General features: G+C 39.8%; 1 protein-coding gene across 3 annotated transcripts in view; it reads right to left on the reverse strand.

The window, feature by feature from the left end:
* The window catches only part of LOC127625959 (SAP domain-containing ribonucleoprotein-like), a 70939-nt gene that overhangs the window by 38839 nt on the left and 13702 nt on the right, over positions 1 to 18398 (reverse strand). For all 3 annotated transcript variants that reach the window (XR_007968388.1, XR_007968387.1, XM_052101462.1), the window contains exon 2: positions 5491 to 5590. Coding sequence is in view for 1 of the 3 variants with exons in the window: in XM_052101462.1 (XP_051957422.1) it covers positions 5491 to 5590 (100 nt within the window). In the remaining 2 variants the exon portion in view is untranslated. The remainder of the gene's footprint in view (positions 1 to 5490; positions 5591 to 18398) is intronic.

Here is an 18398-nt window from a genome sequence, read left to right on the forward strand (position 1 = left end):
GCCATTTTCTAAATGACCGTTAAAGCTAACCAAAGGGTGAAGTTCCGAATTTTTTTGATAACTATTGATGTAGAGAATTGAACTGCATTGGTTTTATTGAGTTTGAGCAATACACCTAGGACTAGTTCACAAAAGTATGTTTTTTTACATAATCGTAAATATGGGCAATAAAACGATATCAATATTTAAAATCGCAATAAAAAAAAATATGAAAAAAACTCCACAATATCGACAATAAGATATTTAGCCTGTGTTCTACATCTACACATGTTGCTAAAAACGCTAGCAGTTTGGCTTTCTTATCGTAGGTTTCCACTGGCGCATAGTGAGCGAATGTGAGCGAGCGCTTTCAATTCCTTCCAATGGAAGCCGAGTGTCAAGCTCGCGATGTGGATTGTAAAATTGACAGCAGCACAGGGCAAGCGGTTCCCTAGCGCTGGGAATGGCTGTGTGTGGATTTCTTCTGCTTCATACAGTCAGAGGCTGCGTTTCCACTGAAGCTGCTATTAGCCCCGCTACACAGGTCACCGCGTTCCAGATCCTAGATTGATTCCATCTTGACTGCAAGACATCATGACAATGGTTACGCCCACTCCTTGTCTCTAGTGAGCAGCGCGACAAAACAACAGTGCCGGTTACATCATATCTGATCTTTCTGCGCTGTATTCTTGAATATTTTTCTCTAGCACTAAAACGCGCTACACTGATGCCCTGTCCCGGGCTGCACCCGCATCTTCTTTTCCTTCTTTTAAACATGAGGTGCGTGTTTCCAGAGTGCCTTAAGACCAGAAGAATTTTTCTTTCTAAATTTTGTTTTATTAATCAGCATGTTCCAAGCCGTTAATAATAAACTATATAGATTTCGGTTCTAATTTTGTGAAATTATTCAGATGTTATCATCACTGACAAGGATGAAAGACAAAACAATTACTAGTTTGTAGCCTAGTCTCTCACTTTAATGAAAATAGAAAAAAATGGTACATTGACTTTTACATTTTCTTAAGTTTCTCTGAAGATACCCCTGAACCCCCGTATAGTATCATTCCTTGGAACTAAATCCAACCTCAACTGTAAACGACAGATGTATCCTCGAGTGAAGAACAAGTGTAATGTAATTGCTATACACATCATATTGGACCTATTTAAGTACAAGTGAAAGGTTTCTCTGCAAGAACAAAAAAATGCTAAACTTTCTGACTGTCTCTCCTGTCTGAAAGCTCATCAAGAACATGAGATGCTGCACTGAACAGTCTCTCACTCTCTGTGCTGGTGCTTGGGCAGATAAATACCTGTGTGCAATCCGCGCAAGCAAAGGAAAGCGGTCCTTGTTTATGCGACCGTAGTCAAGGGGATTGTCGCTTCTGGCGTAGTTCCGCTAGATACGCCTCAAGTTGTGTTGTAGCTGTGCTAGTTGTGACACTTTCCTGTAGAATCTCTTGCAAATTTGATGTCCTTATCAGAAACTTTGAAAAATTTCCACACCGCTGACATGATCGGCCTTTGTTTGGTAGCGCTGTGATAAGGGCTAGATCGATCCAGAGTGAAATCTGAGCACTGAGGGGCGGGGAGGTATTTTTGGCTCATATTTTCGGCCTTTTTTCCCTCTTTCGGCCAAAAAAACGAAAGTGCCATTTTCGGCAGCCGAAATTTCAGTGCATCCCTAATTCATATCCAACTGAACTCAACTGATACTCTAAAATATTGTAATATTTTCATAGAAGATCCCTCAGACACCACTGGATTGGCAGTGTCTGGGCCCCCAATGCAGTTTTGTAAAGACTATGAAGACTTTAGGATTTTGTTTTCTCTTTTTTTGGAAATTCAAAAAAATGTGCAATGTGCAAATGTGATTGAATATAGTTATAAATATCGAATTATATGAAAAAGAATATCGCGATAATATTTCTTGCCATATCCTCCAGCCCTACATAATCGTGAATATTTAATAAACAATTTGAAGGACGGCAGTGCTACTTGAGGCAAAGTTGTTCAGAATGAGGAGTAGAGGTCGACCGATATTGGTTTTTTTAGGCTGATGCCGATCTTTTGAAATCGGCCGATGGCCAATTAATGCTGCCGATTTATTTTGACCGATATTTGGCCGATATGTGCTTGTTTTTAACCTCTTATTTGAACATTTTATCTTTCAAATAAAAGGTAACAAATAATTACTTAAGAGAGACAAAATTTCTCAAATACATTTATTGAACACTTGACCAATCTGCACTTGTAGACTTAAATTAAAAATGTATAATGTGAAAACATTGTATAAATAAATGAATAACAAATATATTAAATAAACAAAGCAGGTGTTAAGAACTGCTCTGAGACACGAAGGTTGAGATCCAAATTGCAGCTTTAATTAAGGGGCAATCCAGACACATAATCCAATATGCAGAGCATCCAAGAGAAGCACAGGTATAACTAGGGATGGGTATCGTTAAGGTTTTAATGGTATTACTCTTACCGATACTGCTTATCGATCCGGTAATTTAACGGTATTCTTATCGGTTCTTTTGGTTATATATATATATATATATATATATATATATATATATATATATATATATATATATATATTTTAAACAAAGATAAACAAAAGATAACCAATTACACAAAAGATAAACGTTATATAGGCACAGTGATTTAATTTCAGGAAGGTCTACTAACATTACTGTTCAGGTGTGGTCTAAAAAGAAATCTAATAAAGTAATCAATTGTAAAATACCACTGCATAGTTTAACATAGAAAGATTAATGCTTATTAATGCAGAAGTTATTCATTCAAGAGCTGCAAGTGATTTTCTCTTTGCCTTTTGTTGTTTGATTTGCAGTAATGGCTAAATCGTCAGCATGTTCATTAGACAGATTCCCCTTTAAGACCGAGTGCAGATCTAATAGGCTCCTGATGCAGCATATTTTCTCTCCAACTATTTCCATAACCACGTCCATTTAAGACATAAACTGTGTTTAAGTGAATCTCCAAGCCGGTCGTTTTGACATATTTTTGTGTATATTTGATCGTTTAGACGCGCACATGAAACCCAAATGTAGCCTATAGCCTACTTTGCTTGTCTCGTTGTGGTCTATATCGGAGCGCGCACCGCCTTGGGAACGGTATCTCTTGCGCTCTTTTTATTATTAAACGCGTCCCGCAATTTAGCAACAGTCGCTAAACTGCATTTTACAACAATCACCGATCGTGCTGATTCTGACGTTAAGTTTGAGTTTTAGGGAGAAATGTCAGTGCACCGCTGTGAAGGGAAGGAAGTTGCACTATACAGAATGCGGCTTATGTATAAATATTATTTTTATAATCTTTGGAAGGCAAAATCTAAAATAAAATCAGACTAATAATCACAGATCTAAACCAGGCTATGTTTGAATGTTTCGTTCTGTCACTCATTAAGTAGGGCTCTTGTTGTGCTCGCTGTAGCACCGCGTGAGAGACATCTCTCTTTCTCTCTCTCTCTCTCTCTCTCTCTCTGACTGACTGCGAATAGCTAAATTGCATCACAGACAAATGGTTTAATATTATTATACATAGAAATGGCTGGCGAGATAAAATAACTTTCTCTTTATAGCAATAATAAATGTATTTTCTTAATTTCTCCAGTACCGACAGCAGAACAGATAACGTCAGAGCTTACCAAAGCCAGTCCTTCAATAGCCACGTTGGTATCTTTTTTATTAATTATTTCTCTGCATTGAGTGACAACCCGCTCAAATATAAGACACACAAACAGAACAAATAAAAGTCTCAGATTCACTGTTTGTAATTGCAAAATTCTTGCTTGCTTATTGTGACATCATTTTCGCGTTTTTTCTTGAAGTTGGCAGTAACATATCAAAAGCTTTTAATTAAATATAAAGTAGTTATACAAATTTAATCCTTACTGTTTTCTCCAAGGAACTTGGCTCCTTCCATAGGCACTGGATGAGGTCTGCTCACTCTGCTGGAAAATGACTCTAGGGGCAGCATGCGTCGAACACGTGTTCCACAACAACACTAGGCTGCCCACAGATGCGCCTGCCTAATAATCGGCTTGATATACTTGGATATTGGCCGATGCCGATTATGTTAAAATGTAAAAAAAACGGCCGATTAGTCGGTCGACCTCTGAGGAGATCTAAGATATGATATGCATTTTGTGTCTAAGTGTGAAAGTCAGCATGATTACGGAGGCGTAAACTTTACCGATTTCTTCCAGATTCCATTAACCTTGTCTAATAGGTGCTCAAATTTCATTGGCCGATGGTGGCCATGTTTTTTAGATATGCCAATATCCTCAAAGGCAGTCATGGCACCTTGGACAAAGACACAGCATGCCGATTTTAAACTCAGACTAACGGTTGCGTAGTTACAGCCAATTTCAATTCTTTTTTTTTTTTTTTTATAGTGCCACCATGTGGTAAAACCACGCCAACTTTTCTGAGCGACCAAAGATTATCCTCTTCAGCATGCAAAAAGTTTGGTGAAGATCTCACTTCCTTCAAGAGTTATTGTCATTTATGTAAAATTGTCCACACCCACCTTTTTTTGTTAAATATGACTGATGTCTTGTGTTCAACGATCCTGAAACAGGTTAATTGTTATGGTGGTCATTTTTTTTTACTTTTTAACTGTTGTAAAGCCACAAAACACCCAATCTCCAAAAAGGTTTTAGAATTTAGAATATTTATTTTAGGAATTATAGGCTTTTGGATAGACTTGGTCAAACCCACATGATAAATGCAACCCCTAAATAACAAAAGTTCATCTTTTATTTTAGAATTATTGACCTAGGGAGTCCTAGATGTAGTTCACAATAGCAGGTAAAATTGGATAATATACAATAATTTACACACCATTTATACAGCCATTTTGCTGAAATATGATTGGCTGCTGGTGGCCACGTTTTTTTATTTGTCTGAGTCATATTGTAGACTATGTAAGCATTTGGCCCCTTCAAGAACCATACAAATTTTCAACTTCATTGATAATACAGTTGCGGAGTTATGAGCATTTTTTGTTGTAGCAGCGCCCCCTTTAGGCAAATGTTTTCAACAAATCAATGTAAATGCATTTCATATGTAAGAAAAAGGGACATTATAACTGAAATGTACCCATATTAATTTATATCAAATCGGAATCGAGAGCTTGTGAATCGGAATATCTGTATCGGTACTCAGCCCCACCTTACGCTCTACTATTAGACAGTTTAATTGATGATGCTGCTTGATTTAAACATGGATCTTATCTGCCTGCACATGACATTTCATCCATAATTATTGGTGCAATATCTTAACATTACACGATATGCAAATCTATTATGCTCATTTAAAAGTTTACCATCTATGTGTGTGTGCACGCACCATCATTATGTTGCATCAGACATAGTTATTCATTATTAATATCGGATATCTATTGTGATTAAAATATTAAAGCCTGATACTTCCATCCCACAGCAATACATGTAGAAGAATTTCATTTAAAAAGGCCGACACATACCATGCTCTTCAAGGTAAGCCTGCAGCCGGGCAATCAGGTCAGCTTTATTTCCTTTAGCATCAAGCCCTCGAGCAGCACATTCCTGCTTCAGCTCAGCCAACTGATGAGAACACATAACATGCATGAGTTTAGAAACTGATCACACTGTCTCTGAATAAATAACAACACAGAGCCTGGAATAATGTTTCACAGATTTGTCAGTCTATGAAGTTAACAGAAGACCCATGTCTGTGACATTGCTCCTTTCTAACTAAAAACAGTTCTCCCTTACTTCATCTTAAGAATTTTCAGCATTAAATGACAACCTAAAACAAATATGCATATGCAGATTGAGTAAACCAAACTACCATAACACATAAATAATAATATAGCTGCAAGCAGCGATATCGGGCCCAAGCACCATGGGTCCATTTCCACCAGATGGCTTTCGGAAAACAATGCCAGGTGGATACAAACATTTGGCATTTGACAATATTCTAAACAATTTAAGCAATTCATGTACACAAGTGGGCCATTTCAAAGTCTGTTAAAAGTGCCATATTTCTTGCTGCCAGTTGGTGCCGTTATGACTGTGACCCATTATAGCCACATAAATGTGATCAGCCCCCATTACCAAACATACAGCGGAATTTATCAAAATCACACAATGCACATAGAAGATAAGGCACTTCCCATTTTCCATCATAAATTAATTGCTTCGCCATGGCGACAGTTCAAAATATCAAAAATTGGTTTGCAATTTAGCATCTACAAAGTCTTGGCATAATGTTGCAGAGATTTGGTGCCAGTCATATGAATCCCCTCTGAGGACTATTTAAAAGTTCAGAGCCTGCCATTTTCAGAAAATCCAAAATATCCAACATCCTGTTCGGCAGAGCTAATGACTGAGAATCAAAGTTCAGCTTTATGAGAACTATACATGTACCAATTTTGATGACTGTAGGTGAAAATAGGTCCTCTACAATGAGAAGTTGTCCTATTAATTGTAAATTTGTTAAATCAGTTGATGATTCACAGTTCTGCATGCATTAGTGTGAAGTTGAAAATGGCAAACTGAGAAAACAAGGCACAAGAAAGAAGCCCCTGCGTCATTCAAGTCTCCTGTCTGGGAACTTTTTCATTTTGCAGTCAATCAAAACAGCAATGGTCACAAAACCTCTACAAAACAGGCACTGTTTGCAGACATTGCTTGACGCGAGTGCCGTATACTTGTAATACATCGATGTTTGATTATTTACGCTGACAACACCTGAGATACGATTAACACACTCATGTTTCTTTATAACATCTCTTCTAGCATACATTTTTACAGCATGGTTATTCATTCTATAGTGATGTACAACTTCTGAATATATGTTGAGTTGAATATGAAATGCACATTATGTTGATGCATAAATGCAGGTATTAAGTTAAATGTTGAGTTAGTAATTAGAGCATTTTTTTTGTTAGTTAAGGCAGGGTTCTTGCACCATTTTAAAAGTAAAATGTAATGCTTTTTAAGACCTCAACATATATAATTTAAGACCCAAAAATGTCAATTTATTTGGAATACTCAATTTATTGCCTCCTACAATGGAAATCAAAACTTAAGGTTTTCCATTTGTTATCAATTATGTGCAGAGTGTAAACTCTGCAAAAATACTTTTTCATGAGACTTTTTTTTCAAATTAGGAGACAGTACAATAACCCTTCCAACACTCTTTGGCCAATATAGATGTAAACTATCAAAGCTCACAGTTGGCATTTTCATTTTTTTTTTGTTCCTTTGTGATGCATAGGCAACATAACATAAGTTGGATTACACTAAACACAATGCATTGCATGAAGGAACCATATAGAATAATGAAAATAATAACGCTTGAAGCGGACTCAATCATGGCTCAGTGGGAGACAGAATAATAATACTTCCAACACTTAAAAGCAGTCTGCATCATAAATAAGCTCAATAATGAAAGTCCTCAAAAAAGCCTTTCCCAAGCCAGAAAGTTGACAAATAATGTACATAACTGTTTGAAAAGTCAAGAATCGCAAATGAATGTCCATTTGTTTGCTCTTTGTCGTTTTATTCATACTTTTGTCAAGCATGACAACATATTGTTTCTCACTAACGTTGCACGATAGCTCCTTCTTGATGAATGAAGCGATGCCATATTTGGCGACATGTGCCGTTTTATTTTCACCACAGGTGAATGACTTTGCAAGCTGCAAATCGGGGAACATGGCAGCAAAAACGTATGTCATCGTTAGATTTAAATGAATTGTGCCTCGTCACAGTATGGAGAACCCACAGTACCTCTGCCTTTTGGGTGTCTGGCGGTGAAATGAAACTTGTTATAGCCGACTGAGAGGTGGCGTCTGAACTTGTAACGTCGTTAGGTCGTGCTGCAAACAATGCAGGGATTAACCTGGCCCCGCTATGGCTAGCTGCTGCAACGTAACACTGGTGCTTTCCTCCTTTCATATGCGACTCGACGGCTTTGAGCCCCATGGTCCCTAATGAAAAGTTCTTTTTGCATAATTTACACATTGCCTCATTGTCGTTTTCAGCCGGCACCAACCACCTCCTAAATGCATCCTCTTCCATCCACTTGTCGTTAAATTTGCACTTCCCCATCTTCTTTGCATTTTGAACCTCACATCGACAACCGCGCAATGGCGACACGCAGCCTGACGTCAGCGTCTGTAGCCGACGTACCGTAAACTGCTATTAAATTGCGGAGACTCATTTCACACAATACTAAATTAATCAACTATTAGATGTTTTACAGTGGGCCACTGTGCTTTCTCATCGCCATTAAGCGCACCAGCAAAAATTTTTATACCTACAGCAATTTTACGGTAAATTTAAGACAATTTAAGACCTTAATTACCCAAATTTTAATTTAAGACATTTTAAGACTTTAAGGACCTGCGGGAACCCTGTAAGGACACAATGAAAATTAACCATGTTTTTATTCAATAATACTGTAGTAGCCATGACTAGGGCTGGGACGGTTACCGCATTACCGCAATACCGCGGTCACGTGACTCCAACCGCGGGTCTGAGCTTGTCACCGTCGTCACCGCAAAAAAACAAAAACAAAAAAAACATTGGCCTGCACGTGTGCACGTTGTGTCTAATGACATGGATTCATTGATTCTAATGACATGGATTATGTCTAATGATATTAGCCTACATGGATTCAAGGTTTTCTAAACAAAACTTATGAAAATATGGAGCAAATCCGACCTTTCGTGAGTTGGGGAGCGCAATGTTCCATGACACATAATAACATTCCATTTGTATTAGAGATGCGCGGATGGGCTATTATTATTTAATCCGCAACCGCATCACAAAACTTCTGTCCGCACCAACGTTTTTTTTATAAATTTTCAAAACCGCATCCGCGGCGCTGACTGTTTTAAGGTCTGAGCGATGCAAGGCGCTGCTGCCGCGAGGCTAGAAAGCTCTTGGCTGTTCTAGAAAGGAGACTGATCCAATGCAGCAAAGATATTTTAAAGGCTAAAGTCCCTAGTAGGCTATAGCCTATTGGCTATGTTGTATCCCCAGAATATCAGCAGTGAAGTCAGTTTCCGATTGGCGCACAGGGATAAAAATAAATAAATAAATAGTAACGCACATCGGCAAACTGATTATATGTCTGCTATATTTGCTTCTTATTTATTAATTCCAGGCAATTAGTTAATGAAACAGTGATTAAAATTAAGATACAATTTATACAAAACGAAATTTTAAGTTAAAGGCTTTCTACAAAACAAAACTTAATAAAGTGGTCAAAATCATGTCTGACCCATCTTCAATGCGAATGTATCTGAGAATAATCTTAAATAAGGAAATCTATACAGTGATTAGTTCATGCCAAATTACTGCTTGATGAAAATTTGACTATTTAAAATTGTGCTCGTTTTTTTTCTTCGGATGTAGGTGACAATATTTAAAGTCTGTCTATCAAAAGCGACTTCTGATGTGTGCGCCAAAGTCTGTCGGGGGGGGGGACTTCTCTGATCAAATGTAATGTATTTAATGCGGTTTACCGCTATACCGCGGGAATATCTTGCTTTTCAACCACGGTTAGAAAAAATCCATACCGCCCCAGCCCTAGCCATGACTGAAGTAACAATGACTGCGGTCACAATTGTTTTACGTGTTGTAACATGACAGTAACCAAGTTAACTTTGTGGTTACTATGATTTTACTACAAATACCATTTACTGCTGTAAAATCATAGTGATTTTTAGTTAGGGCAAATCTTCTTGAAGGTGTCCGTTACCAAATAGAATATATTTATTTTGGGTTTGGCAGTAATATTTATTTTTCTGTACATAACAAATACCGAACCATACCAAAACAGTGACCCTGAAACCGCGATAAAAATAGAACCGTGAGAAATTTGAAGTGTTACACCTCTACTATCAATCTATATTGTTGCAAGCAGGGCATGGCCGAGCAGTGTCAAGGCAGAGCGGCAAACAATTTCCACCGGTTTGTCTCGCGTTTCAGGGAGCGGTGGGAGTATTTAAGGAGAGAAGACCGCAGCAGACAGGGACAGACAGAGCTGTGTGTGACTGTGCCACAGTGACTGCTGAAAAGCAAGACTATTGAATGTGTTTGTCTATTGTGTAGAGAAGCATGTTTATGTTTTGATGTACACTGAAAAGTATGGCATTAAAGTCTTGTGGATTGTTCACCTGGCTAACGCTCCCTCCATAGGACAGGCAGAGGTCTGCTATATATTTACATTTACGCATTTGGCAGGCACTTTTATCCAAAGCAACTTACAGTGCACTTATTACAGGGACAATCCCCCCCCCCGGAGCAACCTGGAGTTACGTGCCTTGCTCAAGAACACAATGGTGGTGGCTGTGGGGTTCGAACCAATGACCTTCTGATTAACGCACGCACACACTTTTAATTGTTTATTTTTTTGTTTTATTGCCAACTGATTAATTTGCTATAATTTCACGTAATTATTTATTAAAAAAATTTGATCGTAAGATAACATTGTAATGAAGTAATTTAGCATTTTTATATATCCCTAAAATTGCTTTAAATTATCAATTCAACGCATTAGGCCTAGGTGTTAAGTTGGTCTAGGTAGATTTTAATGAGCACACAAGTCTTTTAGCCATATTGATTATAGTCCCAAAAAGGAAAATATTATAATGCAGCCAAGGACAAATAAAGAGAAACAGAAAGATTAGTTCACCTGTGGAATCTGTATACAGCAGTCACATGAAAAAAAGAAAGAATGACTGAGCAAAAGACTCAAGGTGAACTAATCATTTCCGATTCCTTTACAGCGCCTATGCGGTTTTCACATAACAAATGATTTAAAAAAATTAACGAATCCCTTGGAGACTACTCGTGCTTCTGAGTCACATAAATCATATGTTCAAAATGAACAAATAGTTCATGAATGACCAATCACTAACCGCTAGATGGGATAGAGAGAGAGAGAGAGAGAGAGAGAGAGAGAGAGATTTACGAAGCTTGTCTGAATGTTGTTATGATTTGACACAACTGGCTGAAAAGTGATGCGTGTTCGGTTCTTTGGACACTGAAAAGTGTTAGTAAAACGTCTATTTGTTTGTCAAGCTGGTCCCAGCTTCCTCCTTTCCAATCTTTAAGTTATGTTGTGAAAATAAGGACATAAATTAGGTTAGACTACTGCGTGTCCGCCTATAGAATAATAATTAAAAGCAAAGATTACCAACTGATAAACAACTATTGTTCTTCGATGTTGCCACAACCTATTGGAATATAGAAGTGCTCCGCTCTAGCGAAGTCTAGAGAACACAACAGTGTAAACTTTGGTTCCCACCAAACATTAGTTCTGAAGACAAAATGGTGGAGAAACTTATCTCCGTGGCGGGTTTTCCCGTAATATTTGATCTGTCCCCTTTTATTACAGGGATATAAATAAAATAAAAACAACGATGAGTGGACAAATGTGTTAGTGTGCCAGGTGAGTTGATGAAGTGGATATTATGGTTTATATGATATAATAATATATTCAAATATTTTGGTCGACATGTCTGGATGTTTTGTGGCCCCTTTAAATATAGGTTCACAAAAACAAGCACTCAACAAACGTTGCCGCCCATTTCAAATACGTCAGAGCGTCCACGAATTTGATAGCGTTGTTGGCAGGGCAGCCAGAGCAAATTTTGACGCTCTCGCCACCTCTGGTCTTAATGCACGGTTAGAGTAACAGAAGTGCTCGGAGTTGGGATCAGTTTGCTTCTGTGCGCTAAACGCTTTATTTACACTAAACTGGTGCATCCTGCGTGAAGCTTTTTTATTATTATCTGCGGTAGCAGCATCTCAGTCTCTGCAAGGCACAGGTACCATGAGGCGAGACCTTAAACCTCTCCTTAACAATATAAGTGTAACTAATGATATTATCTTAGAGATGATGACAAAATCAGTTTGTGAAGAGGTTGAGAGACAGGCACACAAAACAGTCTCAGGTCAATGCCACGCAACAAGGGGAGAGACCACATGCAGTCCGGCCTCCAGCTGAAGTTCAAGCCAGTGTTCTTCAAACTCAAGCTGAAGTCCAGGCGAACCGCACAGCTATACACGAACTGACAGCACATGTCTCAGCCTTAGTAAAAACTATAGAGAAGGCTCTCACCCCTATGGCCAGCACTCCAGTGCAGTCACAGGCCAACCCCGCAAGTACAGTGCAATCACCCAAGTCCACCACTATGGGGAAATGCAAGCCATGTTTAGCTTGAGGGACTGCAAGCTGCAACCACTGTTTCAGGTGTGGCCAGGAAGGACACAGAGCTGTCAGCTGCCTGTCAAAGACTAAGCCTGCGGGAAACGTGATGGGATCACTGGGGAGGGACCAACAGTGACCAAACAAGAGCCAGAGTCCCCTGCTTCCGTAACCAGTCATGACTCCCACTAATTGTCAGTCACTATTGAAACAGTAAGAAAGGGAAATCGTGTAGCAAAACTGATGTGTATGCTAGAAGTGTATGCTAACCTGCTCTCTCAATGGTGTGCAGACTGACACGCTACTATATAGTGGAGCTCAGGTTACGATACTGGAAAAGTCCTGGCTAAAGAAACACTTACCCAACATTAAAATCCAGTCACTCAAAGACCTACTGCCAGATAATCCACTGAGAATCAAAGCTGCTAATGGCACAGATGTACCTTTTGAAGGGTGGGCTGAAATATTGGTGGAAATCAAAGTGCAAGACATGGTTAAGTAGCCATTAATTTACCCATGCTAGTGAGTCAGAGCTGTGTTAGTGGCCTATTGCTAGGATTCAATGTGATAGAGAAATAATTTTAGAGAGAATTGAAGAGCCAGGGAGTGTCAGTGTCAGATTTGCTAGCAGAGGAATTAAAGCTCCATCAAGATACAGCTGAAACCATTGTCTTGTTAATCAGTGATACTCCAGTCCAAGAAAAGCCTGTAAATGACACTATTTAAGTGGGGAAGAAAGGTCTTACAGTTCCAAGTGGCCAAATATGTGAACGGAAATGTTGCGTCAGATCGTGGCCACAGGGAGGAACAATGCTTGTTGAACCCACTTTAGAAAGTGCCTTACCGGAGGGACTACAACTGTTTCCTGCATTAGTTGATGTGCCCTATGGTGCCTTCAAAGCTGTGACAATCCCCGTCTGCAACTCTACCAAGTATGACATCTTGCAGCCACCAAGGACAGTCTTAGGCTGTATAGAAGAAATTGTTGACAGCAAACCAGTCAGTCAATCTGTGTTCCCCATCTAAGCAGCCAGCAAAGTCAAAGAGTGATACGTACGTGTGTCACACAGGTTAACTCAAGCAGTGGTGCCAGCAGCAAAACGAACAGCTCAGCAGAGTCTCACACACAGGAAAAGTGGAATCCTCCGGTCAAATTAGAACATCTTGATCAGCAACAGCAGGAGATTGTGCGCCAGATGTTTTGAGGAGTCTGATGTGTTTGTGAGAGGAGACATTGGTTGTAGACCCAACTTACAGCTGAAAATCAATGTGGTGGACAACAACCCTGTTCAAATGTGCTATAACTCCATACCCAAGCCCTTATACAAGGAAGTGAAAGTATGTGCAGAATCTCAGGCTGTGTGTAGACTTCAGAGGGCTGAACCGGAAGACCGTCCCAGATCGTCATCCATTGCCACGAATACGGATTCCATTTGGCTTTCAGGGGTGTATTGAGGGCTTGCTGGAAGGTATTCAAGATGAATACTGAGCTCCATACCTCGATGATGTGCTCAGTTACTCAACATCCTTTGAGGATCACATACACCACCACAAACAAATTCCCAGTCGCATGAGAACATGGCATCAAACTGAGACCAACCAAGAGTGAGTTGTTTAAAAGAGAGGTTCGTTACCCCGGCCGATTGGTGTCTGGAGGAGTCAAGATCAATCCACAGGATTTGGCAGCAGTGATGGCACTCAAAGAAAAAGAGCCTCGCATAGTTGGAGACGTCAAGTCCCTGTTGGGGTTTCTGGGGTACTACTGCTCCTTCATCCAAGACTTCTATCGACTTGCTAAGTCACTGTTTGAATTGCTGCAGAAACCCACGGAAGGAGAGGACAGTCATACCAAAAATCAGACAAGTAAAGGCGGAGCTCAGAAAGCAGATAAAAGGACAACTCCCGTCCAAAACCCCGATCACATGGAGAGCACAGCACAGGGTAGTAGAAGACAAGCTAGTTGACATGTTGACTCATCCACCTATCCTAGCTTACCCAAACTTTGACCTCCCATTTATACTGCACACTGATGCATCCAATGAAGGATTAGGAGCAGTGCTATACCAGCGTCAGGACAAGTTGTGGGTCATTGGGTATGATCAAGAACTCTTACACCTGCCGAGAGAAATTACCACCTCCACTAAACTTTGAGTTCTTCGTGATTACTTGTATTATGCCCCAACATTGACAGTTTTCACAGATAATAACTTTTTGACATATGTCCTTGGCATGTGACTAAATGCCGTTGGACACAGATGGGTTGGTGAGCTGGCTGACTTTCACTTCGATATTAAGTACAGGCCAGGGAAGATGAACACAGATGCGGATACACTGTCAAGGTACCCTGTGAAACTCCAGGAGGGCATGAAGACCACACAGAGACCATGTCACCTGAGGTTGTGTCTGCAGTATGGCAAGGCAGCAAAGCACTTCAAGACAGTGACGTGCCTTGGGTTGCAGCCTTGCAGCTTGATGGTGGAAGTGCAGACGTTGTGCCGCCTGAGAGTATTTCCAGAGTTCCACCAGAAAACATCTGTGCAGCACAGCAAGAGGAACCTTCTATCTTGGAAGTTGTTTCCTTAAAACTTCAAAACTGGATTCCCAACAAAATGGACAAAAGATACATGAGGAAAGAGACAAGGAGTCTGCTGTATGAATGGAATAAGATGGAAGTAGATGCGGGACTCTCTATCGGTGGACTGAACAACACAGGCAACTCGTACTCCCTGAGAAGTGGAAACCCATGGTGCTAAAGACCCTGCACAATGACATGGGCCACATTGGTGCAGAGAAAGTAACTCATCTCGCCCGCGAGAGGTTTTATTGGCCCAATATGCAGCAGGATATAGAGGACCATATAAACAAAAGATGCAACTGCATTAAACAGAAACGCCCCAATCTTCCACAGAGAGCGCCCATGGGACACATATACACAAGCAGTCCATTTGAGTAAGTGTGCATCGACTATCTCCACCTGGAGCAAAGCCAAGGCGGAGTACATCCTGGTCCTCGCTGACCACTTCACGCGCTTTGCTCAAACATACCCAACAAGGAACAAATTGGGAAAAACAGCAGCCGATAAGATATTTCAATAGAAATGGATATCCTGAGAAGCTCCACCATGATCAGGGGAAGGAGTTTGAGAACAGTTTGTTCAACAGGTTACATTAGCTGGCTGGTATTGGTCATTCAAGAACCACAATATACCACCCACAATGTAATAGTGTGGAGAGACTGAACCGCACACTTCTACAGATGATGCGTACCCTGGAAGAGGAAAAAAAAGAGCCAGTGGACAGATCACCTACCTCATGTCACCCAGGATCAGGTTCAAAACACATCACAGACACAGGACAGAGCTCTTGAGGGTTACACAGTGGAGGATGAACATCAAGAGGAGGAAGAGCAACAGGACAGGCCACAAGTGGACATGGCAGTGGAGGAGGATGGACACCAATTGGAGGGTGAGGCAGTCAGAAAATCCCAAAGGCCAGCCAAGAAAACTTTTCACCTATGGTACACTGGGACAGCCATCTCACCAGCAGCAGAATGCAGGGGTAAACTCACTACTGCCAAGCTACCCTATCCCAGGAAATACTGTTCCTCTTCCGTACTTCACACATCCACACCCTTACTATTACAGCTGCTTCACCCATGCATATTGACAAAGATTCACATATATCTTAAGACATAGTCAAATGTCAGGAGACATTAAAAAAAGCAGGGGAGAGTGTAAAGGGTTAAAGAAAAATGTGTACAGTTAGGCAATAAGAGATGTTAAAAAGTTATTGAAATAGTACAGTTCACTATGGTTTATTGCTAAAATAAACAATGTGTTTAAATAGACCCATATAATTTGTTTATAATATTGCATCTTAAATGGTTACTAAAATGTCAATTTTATTGCAGTGTACTTGCTACTGTGGTGGGTAGATACTTAGAGGTCACTAGATGGCGCACAGCACTTGGGAGGAACTTAAAAACCTTAGGAGGCAAGCGCTGCAGAATAAATACTGCAGTCGAGCTGAACACAAGCTAAAATTTCTGCCTCATTGTTTTTGCATACAGGATTTAAGAACACACACCCCCTTGACACCCACCAGGTCAGGGGGGCAACATGTGCAAAAGATCAATTCAAGCATGCAATGTACCTCAAAAACATGAATATGAATATACATAAAGGAATAGTGTTTAATGCATTGCCATAGCAACTGCAGTTAACATATTGAAAATACCTTCAAAATCTGTAATGTCTTGACATTAATATAAAACAAAATTGGAAGTAGTTGTTCAGATAAATGAGTGCTATTCTGTAAAAAGTTCCACACTTCCTGTTGCCAGTTGGTGGAGCTATGATTGTGCTCCACAATGGTCATATCCATATGATCAGCCCCAATACAAAACAGAAATCGTAAGTTTGATCTAAAAATCGCACGCTGAAGATATGAGCACTTCCCCTTTCAATTTTTGCCATTAATTTAATCGCTTCACCATGGCAACACGGTTTGAAATATCAAAAATCTGTTCGCAATTTAGCATCTTCAATGTCTTGGCATGATGTTGCCCATGTTTGGTGCCGGTCACATAAATCCCCTAGGAGTATTGCAAACTCCAGAGCATGTGTTTTCAAACAATGCAACATGGCAAGCTTCCTGTTGGGCAGAGCCCAAGACTAAGAGGGTGAAAGTTGTCTAGCTCAGGGCTCTACAGTGCGAGTATTTCACTCGCATTTGCCCCTAAAAATAGATATGTGCCAACCAGAAAAATGTTTTTACGAGCACAGTGTGCGATTAAATATTACAAACGTACCCCCTTTTTTAAGCTAAATGTTTAAAAATTACATGACCCACATCCCACAAGCGGCTTGTGCCAACCACAGTAGAGTTTTCTGTGATGACGTGGTCCAGTCAGAGAGAGAAAGGTGAAAAATGGGAAAAAGTATTGTATAGGCGACGTCGCATTTTATTTTAAGCAAAAAAGAGAAGAGGATTTTGGCAAAGGGGATTCGCAAGGTTCAACTAATGAAGTCTCTTCACAAGGTTTACCCGAGACGGCTAACATTAGGGTTGCTGAGAACAACGTTAACGAAGCTACCGTGACCCCAGCTGTCACTTCAACGTCCACTGTAGATGGTGGACGAAGAACATATAGTCAATGCAAATTGGCTCAAAATGTTCGCATGGCTAGAGTTCGAAAACAACGTCATGTTCTGCAAATATTGTAGAGGGCAGAAACAGGTGGGCAACTTGTCCTTTCGTGTCAGGAAACCCACATCTGAAATGGTGATGGGTCCTTCGCGAATGAGTCAGCTCTTGTAGGTGAACGTTGGGAGCTGGCTCGCATATCAGAATCCATTTATAAACATATGAATAATTAAAAAATTTAAAAATAACAACAAAAAACAAACAAATAAAATAATATAGGCCTAAATGCTCAAGCGCACACATTAGTTCTGACTGTCTGCTCAAGACTAAAAGTCTCACCTGTTGTTCTTGTCAATCAGACACACAGTGTCAAACCATGAACCAAAGATGTGTGAGGGAGGGCGGAGCCAACTTATGTTGTTCAGATTGTATTTGAATTATTACATTTATATGCACTTATATACATTGTATTGCATGTTTATATACATTGAAAAGTTATACTTTAAATGCACGAGAAATAGCATACTTTTTACATTTATTTTAATTTCTGGAATGCTGCAGTTTTGCAAATTATTTATTTTTCTTTGATATGGTGCATTATTCTATTATCAGTACCGCCGATACCTACATGCATACTATGCAGATTGCATAGTGCATCAACTCCCTAGGGGGGCATCAGCAAGTCCACCAGCTGCCCTTACTCGCTCTCTATATACATCATTCAAGGACACAGAAGCAGTTGTGGAACACAGACGATCGCTTCACGCTCATATCACGCTTAGGGCATAGGGCATCAATTTGGCCAGCGGTGGCTATTATGCTGTTCAGCTTGTATTCATTTTGAATGGTTAGATTTATATGCACTTTGTTTATATACAATAAGTTATACTTTAAATGCAAAATGTTTAATAGCATTATTTTTCATAACAAATCAATGCATTTTTAAATAGATTGTGGTTAATGTAGAGTATAATTTCATTTAATTAGAATTGTTTTAACACAAATTATGAAAAGAGCCAGAATGCCCATCGCTAATCTG

This window comes from Xyrauchen texanus, chromosome 32, assembly GCF_025860055.1.
Source record: "Xyrauchen texanus isolate HMW12.3.18 chromosome 32, RBS_HiC_50CHRs, whole genome shotgun sequence".
Lineage (NCBI taxonomy): Eukaryota > Metazoa > Chordata > Actinopteri > Cypriniformes > Catostomidae > Xyrauchen > Xyrauchen texanus.